The 16,946-nt window shown below is 42.0% G+C and overlaps 1 protein-coding gene across 1 annotated transcript in view; it reads left to right on the top strand.

The window, feature by feature from the left end:
• Positions 1-5,247, top strand: part of INPP5J (inositol polyphosphate-5-phosphatase J) — a 38,427-nt gene extending 33,180 nt beyond the window's left edge. Inside the window, exon 14 of the mRNA XM_069961496.1 lies at positions 4,775-5,247. Within this exon, the coding sequence (XP_069817597.1) occupies positions 4,775-4,953 (179 nt within the window). The 3' untranslated portion in view covers positions 4,954-5,247. The remainder of the gene's footprint in view (positions 1-4,774) is intronic.
• Positions 5,248-16,946: the final 11,699 nt, after the last annotated feature.

Raw genomic sequence — 16,946 nt, 5'->3', positions numbered from 1 at the left:
TGAGGCGCCTACCCCAACAGTATACCTTTAGGTTGTGATGCCAAGCAATTTTGCAATGTACTCTTTACTTTTGTCTATGTTTAAATTAAATATATATATATATATATATATATATATATATATATATATAGCCACTAGGTGTCTCACTTCACTGTGCATTTGTACAGTTGCTGTGCATCCCTATTCAGTAGCAGAGAATTCTGGGGGTGCTCGCATTGTATGGTCAGCTCTCCTATTACACAGCACCAAAACCTCTGTAACCACACAGTCACAATATACTGATTGAATTGTTGCATAGCTAATAATATAATTAGCAAAAGTTAATAATATAATAAGTCTAAGTTTATTGCCTTAGTTAATATACATGATGCATGAGGAACAGTTGTCTTTTCTTGCGTGAGCGTGCAAAGGACTGGGACTTCCTGTGTTCGGTCTCTTTTTTTGAACAGAGAAAATCCTAAAAATCAGCATGGACCACAGTTTTGTCATAGGCATAACATTGATTTAAACTTAGATAACTTGTAAAAAAAAAATAAAATAAAAGTAAAGCGAGTATATTGCAAAACTGCTTGCAATCACAACCCCTTTTGATTTCTTAAATTTTTTTTGCAACAGGTACACTTTAATACATACATAAAGGAGACATATGCATAAAGTTTGTTGTGTTTGCATACGTTTGCTTACTCTTCGCAGGTATGTTTCGTATACATGGGAAACACACATTGAAAATGCCATGTGAACCCAGCCTAAGGCATGGGGCTCCACTGTCATACTTAAATTTAGCTTTAAATCATGAATGATCACATTAAACGTGATATCCTCAGTGCTGCTCAGGGGCTATTGGGGGAATTGTATGGTTTACTACAACTGGTTCCCATAGTATAAAGAGAAGCAAAGATGTGTCACTATATTAAAGGACCACTAAACCGAATCGCATCATTGTCCATAAAGAAATAAGACAATCACGCACACACACACACATATATATATAGAGAGAGAGAAATAACACATTCTCCATGTTAGCAGACAGTTCTGCTAGAGATAGGACAGGCTTGTCCAGTGTGTACATAGGATTACAGGCCGGCAAAGGAAGTGTGCAATGAATATGTATTGTCCAGGGATAAAAAGATTTTTATATATGCTTGGAGCTGGTGTAAAAATAATAAAGAGGCAATACTCATATGTCCCCAATCCCCCACAACTGCCATAATAAATGATAATACTCCCTGTCCCCACCACTGGCTCCTGGTAACACATCAGTTGGGGGCTGTCACTTACTGCAGTGACAACATGTCACCGATAACCAAGAAGTAGCAGTGATCAGCCGGAATTAGAGCATCAGCACAGCAGCTGTAGGGGGCTAAGGGTAGGTAAGTATGACTTATCTTTTTTCCACCACCCTCAGGTATATCAAATATTTTTTACCACCAGACAACCTCTTTAGGCTATGTTCACATGCTGTATAAACAGCCATTGTTTAATGCTACCTTTGGCCAGAATCAATGATCATGATCATTAATTCCAGCTGTAGGTATTGTTAAACAATGGCCGTTCAGGTGGAATGGACGTTGTTTATACAGTGTGTGAATGTAGCCAGAAGTTGATAAAAATCAGAGTATTAAACATATGTACGTGTACACATTTATTAGTTACTATACTTAATATTAGGATACGTAACATTTAGGTTTAGTGGTTATATAAATGTACTGTACTGTATTAAAAACATGGAATTTATTCAGTACTAGGATATATTCATTTTTAGACTGAATTAGAAATCTGAAAACCCTTTAAAGACATATTCTGGTGAATAAAAACTAAATAGAAGCAGTAAGGGGTGACCCAGTCCCTCTGTTGTCACCGATGCCTGTGTCAGGAATTGCAGAGCTGCTCAAGCACTTGTCCTGGCACAGTTACCTATTGCTACCGCTGCTTACTGAACCTTCCCTGATGTCTAGTCTAATGCATTTTAACATTAAAGGAAGTCATTATACAGTGTAGCAGCGAGCCGGGATAACTTGCTTTGCTACAGGCTGCTGCGCCTACAGCGCTACTGACACAGACAGCTTCCCCCAAGTGTAACGTCTTTTCTGATGCTAACATGTATCAGAATAGATATCAGGAGATGTTTTTACAGCTAAGGCTGCAAGCAGATTTTTTTTTACCTGTGTCAGGACTGGGACTTGATATTTAAATTCTTTTTTATAATAAAATTATATTACAAAGTTATATATATAGGGAAAAATTTATCAAACATGGTGTAAAGTGAAACTGGCTCAGTTGCCCCTAGCAACCAATCAGATTCCACCTTTTATTCCTCAGAGACTCTTTGGAAAATGAAAGGTGGAACCTGATTGGTTGCTAGGGGCAACTGAGACAGTTTCACTTTACACCATGTTTGATAAATCTCCCCCCATTGTGTATATATTACAGAAAAATGTTAAAAAAAATATATTTTTTATTTGCCAGAAAACCTCTTAAAGGACTTGTTACCCATAGTGAAGACATCATGATAAAAAAAAAAGTTTGTTACCAAAAATATGTGTATAGCAGAGTAGTCACAGAGAGCATTGTGGTATTCCTTTATGCCTAATATAATAAAATACTGTATGATAAATACAAAGATTGAATAGCATACAATGTGATTATGTGGTAGTGGCAGGAATCCAGCTTCTCTACATGATAGTTCTGTCATTGTTATAAACCAGTGTTGTACAAGTGTTCTGTACCCAGGGCCACGTCTATGTTCCATCATCTGTAATGCCGGTCACCGGATCCCATGTAGTGCTGCTGTGTTCAGAACTCAAGGCTTTCATACAGCTCCTGAACCAGCCCCGTTCTAGAATAAATCTCCAGCAAGTCTTTTCTTTATTAGCCTTATTTTTGCAATGTGTCTTTTCTTCCATTTACATGGCTGTACCAATATGTGTTGTTGTTTTTTTAACTTTAATAAATGGTTCTTTACCTGAACATTTTGACTTGATAAAAGAAGCTTTTTCTTGTTAGTGATTTGAGAACACTTTGGTTTTCACATACAGTTTTCTAGATTTTACCTCTGCCATATCACTTTCTTTTAAGACGGCATGACTGTTGCTTTTAGCTTGTGCCCTCTGCAATTTCCTGAGCCTCCTTCTCATTGACTTTGCATTGTTTGCCTGCGATGTGCGGAGCGATTGAAGACTGTGTGTACGTGAGCCGGAGTCCACTTTTTGTCCATCTTTGTGAAGTATAGGGGCCGATGTGTGACTTCTTTCTGGATTGCTGGAGTTGAAGATCTCTGGATTGTGAAGCTCGGCTTTTGGTACAGTGCCATTTTTCTTACAACTAATAAAATAATACATACAAGAATGTACATTACAACATGATACAGACTTAAGCTATGTTCATACAACATATGTTTTGCATAAATCACGCCGTTGTTGCAATTTTTAACAACGCCCGTGATTTATACAAAACATTTGTTGTATTGGAATGAATGGAATCCTGGCCAGAGCGTATACACATAGTATAGGCAACGTCCCGGACTCCATCCGGCCGCACGTCAGTTCACACAATGGCTCTGGCCGTACGCTCCATTTTGTGCAGCAGTGAATTGGGATGATTGTGTGCGCTCACATCCCATTTCACCAGAAGTGAAGATCATCTGGCCAGTACTGCAGTACCAGCCGAGATGATCTTTAGTAACATCGGCATGTTCATACGTAGTGTGAACAAGGCCCTATATATTATTAATATATATATATATATATATATATATATATATATATGTACCTTGGTTTAAGAGTAACTTGGTTTAAAAGCCTTTTGCAAGAAGAGCTCACAGTTTTTCAAAATTATAACTTGGTTTAAGAGCATTGCTTTGGTTTACGAGCTCCCTGTACTGGGTGGGAGCGCGAGTGGGGGAGGGGCATGGTCTGCATAGCGGGGTCTACAGCCCTGTACTCTGACCCAGGAAGTCTCTCTCACCTTCTAAATCATAGCAGATCCACTTCAGGCTGGGGCTAACATCAGGGGACAGGACTGGGGAGGTAATTTCTTTATAGCTGTATAACCTTTCTCCCCAGACAGAGAGTGCTGCATTTATGTGCCCACATCTGCCATGCTTATTCCCTCATGCCCCCTGCAGTCTCTGTCATTCCTTGTGTTTCCCATCCTCTCCATTCCTGCTATAATGCCTGCACTCACACTTAGCTATACACACTGCTACTATTATGTGCCTGCACTTATACTCAGCTATACACACTGCTGCTATAATGTGCCTGCACTCACACTCAGCTATACACACTGCTGCTATAATGTGTCTGCACTTACACTCAGCTATACACACTGCTGCTATAATGTGCCTGCATTCACACTTAGCTATACACACTGCTGCTATAATGTGCCTGCACTCACACTCAGCTATAAACACTGCTGCTATAATGTGTCTGCACTTATACTCAGCCATTCACACTGCTGTATAGAGAAGTTTCAGCCACTGTCCTCCCGAACAGCTCAGTAATTCTCACTTCCTGATTGGTCCATGCTAAATATCCCCCCCCCCCATTGCTGTCATGTGACCACACAGACCTCTGACAGCAGCCCTGCTTCTCTATTCTAGCCACATCATGATTGCTATACTGTATAGTAACTGATAATATGACATATTCAGCTGTTTCTTGTTGCTTGTTTCATCTGTTTTACATGCTATTCAGGATTTAAAAAAAATATTTTGGGGGTGTGGAACCAATTGTCTGCAAATGAGTTATTCCTTATGGGAAAATTTGCTTTGGTTTAGGACCCATGCAAGTCAAGAACCCATACATATCAAGAGCCAAAAAAATGAGACATACTTACCCTCCCCACCAGTGCCACTCCACACACTGTTCCTCCGCTCTAAGGCTGAAGCAGGGCATTTCCAAGATGTTAAAAAACACGCTGCCAATAATTGTGGAAATTGTGTCATTAAGGGTGTGAAGACAACGCCTAAACCTGGGGAGGGAATGAAGGCATGAGGGCGATGGTGGTAAGACTAAAGAATAAACCATGTTATAACAGAGTGTTATTAGAAGAAGACCAAGATAGACATCGGCAATGAAGGCATTTTATTATGTCATGTGGATTGATAGATTGCTGATGCCACTTGGCAGAAAAAAGACTATTAATCTACTAATATCTCAGCAATCCAGTGGCTCAGTTACTGTTTGTGTCCATCCTAAGATTAAAGTGTTGCTATCACTAAAACCTTTGACATTTGAAAAGTTGTGAGTGGTCAAGGAGGCCTGCATTGCTAGATGTATCAGCCGCATCTCAATAAACAATGAGACCCTGACTGATCAAAACTTTTGTCTGTGTGATGTATTGAAAGTTTTAAGTGACAGTAATGCTTTAAAGTTATCAGGATAGGGGATAACTAGCCCATCTTGGGAGTTAGACCACTGAGACCCCCATCATGCATTAGAATAATCCATATACATCTAATGTAGTAATTCTCCAACTATTCTATGTTTATATCCATAGAGAACTATGGTGTGGTATCTGCACCGAAAATTCTATCAACACAGATAGAATTGTCTGTGGAAATACCGCACCCTAGATTTTTTTTTAATCAACCTTCAGTGCAATAACAAAGTGTGCTACAAAAAGTTAAATGGGTACTCCGGTGAAAAGAAATCGTCTTCAAATCAACTGGTGTCAGAAAGTTATACAGATTTGTAAACTACTTCAAGTTAAAAATCTTCCAGTACTTATCAGCTGCTGTATGTCCTGCAGGAAGTGGCATGTTCTTTCTAGTCTGAAACAGTGCTCTCTGCTGCCACCTCTGTCCATGTCCGGAACTGTTCTGAGAAGGAGCAGTTTTCTATGGGGATTTACTACTGCTCTGGGCAGTTCCTGTCATGGATGGAGGTGGCAGAAGAGAGCCACCTTTCACTGGAATACCCCTTTAAATTCAGAGTAAAATCGGCACAAGAGTGTTTAGATCTGTTGTGCACATAGCCCTAATGTTTTAGATCTTATTTGTAAGTTATTGTCATTTGCACTTTACATTTCACCCAAGAAGTACTTTAATAATGACAGAATATAGAATATACACTACTCCTTTAAAATCTTAAAGGAGACCTGTCCCCCCAGCTACCGGGGTGAAGGCCGCCCGACCCCTGCTGGAGCCCCTTTAACTTTCCAGAGATGAGTCCGACGCCCATAGAGAATGACTGCTCCAGTCATTCTCTATGGGCGTAGGACTTATCTGTGGTGAGTGCGCGCACGTCTTCCGACGGGGATTTCTTGGCGGCGGGACGAGGTCTGAGACCGGGACTTCGAGGAAGAGGTAAGTATAAGAAGTTTCAGCGGGGGGTCGGGCGGCTTCACCCTGGCAGCCGGGTCCCCTTTAAAACATATCCCTGGACTGACCGTCCATTATCTAATATACTATAGGGTACTGGACAATTTTCTTGTGGTCCATTAGTCTGTCCATAGAAGACAGTCCGCTGGAACGATACAGGATTTCTGGTCTATGGCAAGATTGCTTCTGCAGCAAGCTACATTTTCCAAAAATTTTCCAAACCAGACACAAAAAAAATAAGATTTCCAAGCATCATCAAATACAACTCTCACCTCTGGTCACAGTCACAGTGGGAGATGGTGTGAAACCTGTAATTTCGAATACCATACAAATATTCAAAGGATTGAATCTGTGGAAAGCAGTGGTCATGTTCTCTGCAACAGCGATCCACCCCAGCAAATACACCTAAAAAAAAAATAATACAAAAGAGAATACTGTAAGGGTACGTTTTGGAATATTTAAGGTTTAACTGAATACCAAAAGTATAAAAACCTTATACGTTACATACAAGATAACTGGTAACAAGATTTTTTTTTGGCAATCATGTGTATATAATTGTAGTGATGTTGGATCTGATCCAGTATGTGATCTGTGTGATATTTTAGTGTATTCATCTCACCTAAGCTGGTGAAGTTTTCTGCAGTGCTCCCAACTCCGCACCATAACGTTCCAGGCATGATCCAGCTCCGTCTAGTCCTGGACTTTGACTTCTCCCCATTTACAATGAATAAAGCTGAGAGACAAAGCATTGCCACAGCTTGACAAGTCCTCCAATACATACTTATAACTTATAAAGGCTTCTATGTGTATTGTATCTACCAGCAATGCATATGTGATGCGCTGCTTCAGATCCTGGATTAAGAAAGTAACCAAAACCTCATCTCATAGGAAGACACTGTGCTATACTCTAAGCAGTCACTAAGCAGTAGTACAGTAGTATCCATTAAGCTGGCTGCAGTTGAATCAGGGTGCAAGCACTATGTAGCACTTTTATAGCAGGATGAAGGAATGAGGTGATGTGTGATTCTCGCCTCCTGACCTCGGTGTCACACCTACCTCAGCATCCACATTCTGCGCTGTTAGTGTAATCTCTATGCTTTCAAGTGTTATCTCTATGGTTATAAACAAAGGCTTCAATGGGTTCTGTTTTGTGGAGAATAATAAATGTCTTCAGGTTATTTTGGAATAACTACTTGAACACACAGAAGATATGTGGTGGTGGTCTATTCTGACATTAGTCTTAAAGGAGTACTCTGGTTTGGACCCCTTCTTTTTTTTTTACATTGGCCGGGGAGAGGATGGGTGAAAACAATTACATCTACTGTACTTACCTCTCCTGCTCCAGCCCTGCCACCCACATCCTGCTGCTCCAGTCGCCGGTCTCTATCCTCATCCCTGTCTGTGACAGGACTTGAGGTCTGCCTGCTACAGCCCCTAAATGGCTGAACGAGCATGCCCACATCACATCTCAAGTCCCAAGAAGCTAGTGACCAGTGACCGGAGCAGCAGGAGGTGAGCTGCAGTGCTGGAGCAGGAGCGGTAAGTAGATGTAATTGTTTTTATCCTCCCCTCCCAGGCGATTGTGAAAAAAAAAATGGGTGTTGGCCAGAGTTCACCCTTTAAAGAGGTTATCCAGGATTAGCCGCTTACTTTAACAACTTAACAAGCGCTGATAAGCATTCTTACGGTGGCTCAGTGGTTGATGGCTATACAGTGGGCTATGGAGTTCAGCCCAATCCCGACAATTTAAAGTGATACTGTCACCCCCTTTCTGTATGAAAAGCCTTAGAGCCTTAGAGCTGTAAAGCCTTAATTCTGTAGTTTTCATACCTTACTTTATTATAGATTTCTTGGTGCTTGGTCCAATGAAAAATGCTTTTTATGCTTGGTGGTTTTAGCCACCTGGGTGGGACTTCACACCCGCAGCGCCACTTAGCCTCTCCCACATTGGTATCTAAGTCCCGCCCCCTCTGTGGTGTGGTGTCCCACTGTGGGTGTTGCTATTCTTCAGACCCCTCGTAAAAGTCTGCACTTGATTGTGGTCTTGTTGCAGCTGCAGTGTTGCTGGAGATGACCACTAGATGTTGCTGTATTGTATAACTAAGGTCTAGAAACTGCACAGCTGAAGTGTCTTAAAGGGTTATTGTTTGTGTAAGTCCCAGAATCTGTTAACCAGTAGCATTACTCCTTTCTTCTGTCCTATCCTCTCTTTCTTTTCTCCTTCTCTATTGCACTCTTTCCACCCAACCACAGCGCATTTTACATGCTGGTTAGGAAGTTAGTCCCTTGGGGAAAGGAGGAGTCTCAGCTGAGTTTTGGTGGAGAAAGGACGCAGCTCAGCTCTCCACCGTGGTTCTACCCGGGCCCTGGCCCTCTGCCAGGTCCCCTCTACAAGTGAATCTTAGTCAGTACCCCGCATGGGCACCACACACGCTGTGTGATGCACTGCTTAACCCTTCAAGAGAGGACTAGCAAACAAATAACCTCAACCCACGCCGAGGACTAGGAGTAACTACAGTGCAGGACAGTATCCATAAAAGAACCAAAGAGCTAGGAACTGATGCGGGTGGAGCAAAGTTACTAAATGTCTATGAACTCCATCTCGCGGCCCGGGTGTACTTAGGAAATCCTAACAATTCCGCTCATCCCAGGTAACAGGGTCTGGGCCCTGTGTCTCCCGTTAGTACGGTTCTGCCAAAGCTAATGGGCATAAGGTGGTGTGAAGACTATAGGAAAGGTGAAAACACAGGCACAGGTTGTTTCTTCTTCTTCTTCTACAAGTATTCTTCTATGCAATCCAACCTCCCGGCAGAGCACATTACTACTTGGGTTGAGACTCTCACAGCACTCTCCTCTCTACTACCTCAGTACAACCTTATTAACTCTACTACATCCTACTCAGCACTTATCACACAGATCTGGTGGTTCTATGTTCATGTATTTATTGGAACTGTATTAAGTGTATTTCAAGATTTGTTGTATTCCCTGCTACACATTTACAAAGAGTAAACCCAGTCAACGTTATTGTGATTATTCACTACCAACTGCACAGCACTTCTACTGCAACCTTGGGACATTTCCCCTTTCTGTGGGTGGCGGGTCCTACCAGTATTTGGGAGGGTTACTACACCGCTCTGACCACCTGTGACTACACTGTCCCAAGGAACTGTGCAGCAACCCGACAGGACACCGACCACAATCGGCCTTACACCCTAAAAGCAGGTGTGCCATCACTGGCATCATGTGACAATACCCTTAAGGTCTGGCTGTATCTCGGCCATCCACCACAAGCAGTGGTGTCACACTTCCACCTAGCAAGTGACCGGCCGTCCCACCGCTACAACATCATCCAGGGGTCACCACAGTGGCCATTGGAATGGGTTGCCCTAGATAATCGGGACCTATACACCAACAATCTCATGTAAGGATGGGGCCTATGACAGCGAGATGGGCAGGGCTACAAGGCATTCCAGCCGTGAAGCCCCGCCCAGGTGGCACAATCCACCATTGGTAAAAAGCATTCTTCACTAGACCGAGCACCAAGAAATCTATTATAAAGTAAGGCATAAAAACTGCAGAATTTAGGCTTTACACCTGTGTAGAGAAGTCCTCATACAGAAAGGGGGTTACAGGGTCACTTTAACCCTCTATATGAAGAGAGTGACCCTAAAGGTGCCGGACATGTCAGGGGTCCAATCTGAACCCCTGCAACACGCAAACAGGGTCGTTGCTATGGTCTTTCAGTAGCCATACCATGAACATGCTGTGATTTAGAAAAACTGCTACAAAACTCTGTGTGTGTGTGTGGGGGGGGGGGGGGGGGGAATCCAGCTGGGATTCCATTGCAATCAATGTAATTGGCAATTTCATTAAATTAACGGCCGTGCAGTGGCGTAGCTACCATAGAGGCAGGGTAGGCAGTTGCTATGGGGCCCATGCAGGAGAAGGGCCCGGGGGAGAAGGAAAGAGCGTGTTTCCTTCTGCTTAACCCCTTATGTACTGCAGTGGGTAAGTGACCTAATGTTTACCTACATGCTCCAACACAAAAAAAGAGTTAACAAGCTCTCTGCTTCACTGCTCTGATAACCCCTGACCTCTGTTCTCCAGCTGGCAATCAAGTAGGAAAGGAAAATGTGCAGAGCTCCTTGCAGAGGGCAAGGGTTATCAGTGCACAGTGCGCCAGCAGTAAAGTATGTATATATATATATATATATATATATATATATATTATATATAGTGCTTAGTGTTGTGCTTAGGAGAGGGGGCCCCTTAACATTTTTTGCTATTGGGCCCCGTGAATCCTAGCTACACCCCTGCAGCCGTGGTTGCAAAAAACTTGCATTAGGTAAGTTCTCTCATCACTAACCACCACATCTATTCAGACCCTATAAGTGCTGTCTAGTGGAGGTAATTTATGTCTAAAGCTGTCTTGGTGCCATGATAGAAAATGATCTCATATGACAATGAAGAGGATTTATTTCCAATGACAAAACATGTCCTGGCCATCATATAGTTAAATAAAGTTTCTCCGTTTTCCTGACATGTCTGGTTATGGCAGCACATGTTATTATTTACTCACATTGTCACATGTCTGTGGAAACCTCAACCTCTGCCCCCTTGACACGCAGACATACTCTGTGGCAGTCCATGGTCCATAGTGACACCGTACACTAACGCGGCAAACGTTACAAAGGTCACCAGGAAACGGATGAGGATGTAATGAAAGATGTAGATTATTTACATGGAAACTATTGATATGAAAGTAGAAAAAAATCAGAAGTGAGTCATATCAGAGGATATGTGTTGTGATGGTCACATGACATAATATCAGGTATACATGTATATCTCAAGTATATACAGTACATGAATACCAGGACTATATACAGTATGGCTATGTTCACACTACGTATATGTCCGGCCGCATATTTTCCGCGGCCGGACATATACGTATGAAACTCCGGCCGGGACTTTACGCAAGTTTCGGCCGGATACGTACGGAACGCAAACTTACGCCCGTAGTGTACTTATGCTTCCTGAGTGCTCTTCGTAGCGATCTGACAGCGGTCTTTTACTTGTAAATCTTCGCCTAGCCCCGGACACCCCACAGAACCTTTTGGATCGGCACAAAAAGCTTTCAAAATGAAGAAATCACCACTACGTACGGGACCGCATGTAACGCTACGGGCGTAAGTTACGGCATTTCCGTCCCGAAATAATGGTCTGGTTCATTTTTTACGGCGCCGCATACGCTCCGGGTGTAAGTTCGTACGTAGTGTGAACTGTGCGGCCGTAGATCGTATACATTACATTGTACGCAAACTACGTAAGTTTCCGGCCGCTTATTCACGGAACGCGCTACGGCCGGAAACTTACGTAGTGTGGACCCAGCCTATATATGTATCATATTTGGAGTAAACATGAAACAAAACACCAGGCTTCCCTTGGTGTGACTGCTTAATCTGCGCTGCTTACTAATACAGTTTAATGGAGCCTTTAGTTCCAATCTGGAGGGATGAGCTGGGGATGAAGAAAATACAGAGACTGAGAAGGATTTAATACGTAAAACCGAGTGTGTAAAACTTTTCTGCTGAATAAAGTGAAAAAAAAATAAATACTGAAAGATCCCATGGTGAAGCTAAAGCTGTTAAGTGAAAACCGTATGTGCATGAGTTAGTACTTCAAAGACAATGGACCTTTGTTCACTAGTGACTGGTGACTGGGGTGACTTCCATGCAACTCTGTGCACCAACACAGTTTTCCCCCAAGTTGTGATGATGTCACGACTCAGGTGAAAAAGCCTGTCCTGGCTGATGAACCGGCCCGTCAGCCAATCAGTGACTAGAGCGGCGTTCCTCCCCAGTCACTGACTGGCTGACGTGTCAACCCCCGGAACCCGACGGGGTCCCACGGCCGGTCCTGCCGCTCACTGCAAGCTCGGGGAGAGGTAAGTTCCTGACATCAATGTAAGATATCTCATAACAAAACTGAATATTTTAATCAATTGTTATAGATGATGAATGGAAAAAAACGTAAAGTTTTTTTACATTTTGTCCGCCAATTAGTCTTTTGTTATCCAAAAGCGCTGCAACCAGATGCATTGTCCCATGTCTTATATTAAAACATTAAATACAAAAAACTACAAAGAATTTATTATTCTTTGTAGCCTTTTCTTTAATGTTTTACAGCATTTTGTTTTTGTCTACGGCTTTTTTTTTTCCTTTTTGCAAAATAAGGCTTTTTCCCATTAACTTCGAGTCCGATCATGGAAAAAGTTGAATGCGCCCTAGGGAGTCCTGAAAAACATGGATACAGTCATAGACCATGTTAACACGGCGTATAGGACCGGCCGTTCTCTGGAAAAATCATCCGGCCGTAGTGTTCTGATGCGGGTGCATCAGCGCACGCCGGCATCAGAACTCCTCATAGCACACAATAAAGCTTGCGGCCGGGGCCGCTCGCTTCACTGTGTGAACTGACAGAGCTTTCTGCGGCCACAATTCACTGAATTGCAGCCGCAGAAAACTGACATGTTAGTTGTTTGCGGCGCCGTATGGGATCCTGGCCGGAGCATATACTATGTTCTTTTACAGACCACCCCTCCCAACTGGGACAGTGCTCAAAGCATCCTGAGAGAGTTGAGTGCCGTCCCAGGGGAGGGAGTGGCCTGTAAGCTCCATCGAGGGGTCTATGAGCACCGTCCCGGGGCCAAGGGGTGGTCTGTGAGAGCCGCTCTGAGCGCCATCGGGGGGGGTGGGGTGGCTCACATACACTACCCCCTAGACACTAAGATTCAAGGGGCTCATGGTTCCTAGGTACGCCCCTGCATTATAGTATTATTATAATGTATTTGACCTACCTTTTACTACTAATCTTTGGGTGGTGGTAAGTAGAGCTGAGCTTTTACACGTACAAATAAATTGCTTAATCACTTGTTTAACGAACGACAAGTGACATTTTCTTCTTTTAAACAATAAATCACTATGAAAAGTTGTTACTACAATTGTAATTATGATCGTAATTGAATATTCATCATTTTGTTTGTATCTATATATTGTGAATGATGAGTGTTTACACGGAAAGACTTTTATCAATGATTTTGAGGTCAGCTCAAAAAATGCGATCACCTACACATGAACAAATTTTTGTCCGTAGTTTGATCGTTGCCGCATTTACACCAGAAGATTAAAACTTAAATTCGAAGGATTTAGTATGTTTTTTGCAGGATAGTCTGTCTGTGTAAAAGGGACTTATGGCTTTCCAAACCAAAATCATGCTGCGTTTACACGGATGATTATCGTGCGAATTTGCACGATAACGATCGAATTTGAATGATAATCGTATGTGTAAACACTGCGAACGATTAAACGATGAACGAGAAATCGTTCATTTTGATCTTACAACATGTTCTAAAATCGCCGTTCGTCGTTCGCAAAAAATTCACAGATCGTTCAGTGTAAACAGTCGTTCACCGATTTAACCAATGTGTGAGATAGGCTTAAGCGATCGCAAAACGATCGCAAAGCGAATTTCGGTACGATATATCTTACCGTCTAAACGTTGACCGTTATGAAAAAAAAATCGTTACGTTTCGTTTCGTGTAAACGCAGCATAAAAGGGAGTTATGGCTTCCCAAACCAGAATCAAATTAATCTGCTGTTAATTCAATTAGTCTCGTAAAAGTTGTTCTATTCCAGGTCCAGAGTCTCATTCTAGATTTTTCCGGCAAATCGGAACACCTGGAAACGGTATGAATTTTACAAGACTGCATGAAATAGAGGACAATTCATTAGAAGGCTTGGCAAATCTTACAGAATATTCACTCAATTCATGCTAAATCATATACTATGAAATGACAGTGACAGTAACTGCATTATAGATGGAAAACAGATGTACAGTTATAGAAGAATGAGCTCATCTTAATAAAAACGTGGATAATTAAATCAGATTGAAATTGGTCGATAATATATGATGACTGCATGTTATTGTTATATCATATTACAGCGGCATTAACCTAGCAATTATACAACGGCACAGTCCTTAGATGGTGGAGGATATGTTAGAGTTGCACTATGATTCAAGTGGCTGTCTATTCCAAGCATCTACTATTTTCAATTTTTTATTAAGTCTTAAAAAAATATATATATATACAAAATTTAGAAAAAAATTTAATTCAAGTAAAACTTTATACTGCTTAGCATGGATTTTTCTAATTCTAGGACTGCTGATACTGACAACTGGTAACATGAATGAAGCAGCTAGTTGTGGCATTCTGTGATCATGTCCTAGAGAAGAGAAAACTTACGATGGGGGCTGGAGCCTCATTGTTCTGAGAGTTCTAGATGAGTAACTTCGGATTCCGGAAGCCCAAATATATGGCAGATCTTATTAAGGGTGTGTTCACACCTACAGGATCTGCAGCAGATCTGCAGAAGATTTCATGGTGCAGATTTGATGCTGTGTTCAGTTATTTAAATAAAATCTGCTGCGGATCCGGTAAGTGTGAACGTACCCTAAAGGGTATTCCACTCAAACATAACTTTTCATATGTTGCAGCCCATAGTGAGACTTACAATTCCTTCCATACTTGTTATTAGCTATTCAGTCTCCTTCCCCCAGTTCTAAGCTGCTGCTTTCTGCTAAGAAAACAAAAAACTGTTTGTGAGCTTTCCTCTCTGTCTTCTCCTCTCTTATGAGACAGCTGTTGTAAATAAATCCTTGACTGGCTTTAACTGCAACTAACTGCAGCCTATTTGTAATGCTGGGAGGGTTAATCACAGTGACTTCATCAGAAACTTAACCTCAGATTAACCTTCCCAGCATTACAAAAGGTTACAAAGCTGCATATGAAGTCTGCTAAGGACTTGTTTACATACAGTTTTTGTGTTCTCAGCAGAAAGCAGCAGCTGAGAACTGGGGTAAGGAGACTGACTAGTTAAAGGGGTTGTCCAGTGAAAATCTTTTTCTTTCAAACCAACTGGTTTCAGAACATTATATAGATTTGTAATTTACTTCTATTTAAAAATCTCAAGTCTAGCCATACTTTTCAGCTGCTGTATGTCCTGTAGGAAACATAGTTTTTTTTTTCAGTCTGACACATCGCTCTCTGCTGACATCACTGTTCAAAACAGGAACTGTCCAGAGTAGTAGCAAATCCCGATAGAAAACCCTTCCTGTTCTGGACAGTTCCTGTCTCGGACAGGGATGGCAGCAGAGAACACTGTGTCAGACTGAAAAGAAAACGCCCCTTCCTGTAGGACATACGGCAGCTGATAAGTATGAGAAGACTTGAGATTTTAAAATAGAAGTAAATTACAAATCTATATAACTTTCTGACACCAGTTGATTTGAAAGAAAAAGATTTTTGCTGGACAACCCCTTTAACCTCTTAAGGACATATGACGTACCCATACGTCATATGTCCTCATTAGCACTTCAAAGCGGGGCCGCGCGGCGACCCCGCTTTGAAGCGCCGTGGTCCCAGGTGTCGCGTGTAGCCCGGGACCGCTGCTATTAGCGGGCAAGGTCTGATCACCGTTGACAGGTGCCTCCGATTACCGGAGGCAACCGTTCTCTGGTGAGATCCGGAGGAGCGATCTCCGTTACTGATACCGGCCAAGGACTCGTCCAAGATGGCGCCGTCCCCTACTCGGCACTCGTTTACTTCCGGCTGCAGCAGCCCGGACGTAAACGAGTGCCTATCTCATGCTGTATATCTATACAGCAAAGATCTCAATGAGAGATCACAGTATATATACAAGAAGTCCCCCAGGGGGAATAACCCTAACCCCAGGGGGGCTTCTAGTATATGTGTAAAAAAAAAAAAAAAAAAAAAAAGTGTTTATAGTAAAAAGCCCCCTCCCCTAATAAAAGTCTGAATCACCCCCCTTTTCCCAGGTTTTAAATAAAAGTAAACAAATAAATAATTAAATAAACATTTTTGGTATCGCCGCGTGCGTAATCACCCGAACTATTAATTAATCACATTCCTGATCTCGCACGGTAAACGGCGCATTTTTGGTCGCATCAAATCCAGAAAAAATGTAATAAAATGTGATCAAAAAGTCGTATATGCGCAATCAAGGTACCGATAGAAAGAACACATCATGGCGCGGTTTTAACGTATATTTGTTAACAATGGTTTGAATTTTTTATAGGCCATCAGATACAATATAAGTTATACATGTTATATATCGTTTTAATCGTAACGACTTGAGGAACATGCATAACAAGTCAGTTTTACTCCAGGGCGAATGGCGTAAAAACACAGTTCCCCCAAATAAAAGAAATGCGTTTTTTTTTTCAATTTCACCACACTTTGAATTTTTTTCTGGTTTCGTAGTGTAGCAAATGCAAAAATTCAGCCTGTCATTGCAAAGTACAATTAGTGACGCAAAAAATAAGGGCTCATATGGGTTTCTAGGTGGAAAAATGCAAGTGCTATGGCCTTTTAAACACAAGGAGGAAAAACCGAAAAAGCAAAAACGAAAATGGGCCCCGTCCTTAAGGGGTTAAAGATACTCTTTCAGCAGGTTTATCCTGTCCTATCTCAGGGTAACATAAACTAGTGACAGAGAAGCTGAACAGAATGATGAATCACTTACATTGTTCTGTGCAGCTGATCCAAAGA

This window comes from Dendropsophus ebraccatus, chromosome 3, assembly GCF_027789765.1.
Source record: "Dendropsophus ebraccatus isolate aDenEbr1 chromosome 3, aDenEbr1.pat, whole genome shotgun sequence".
NCBI classification, from domain to species: domain Eukaryota; kingdom Metazoa; phylum Chordata; class Amphibia; order Anura; family Hylidae; genus Dendropsophus; species Dendropsophus ebraccatus.
This window is presented reverse-complemented; position numbering and strand designations above follow the sequence as displayed.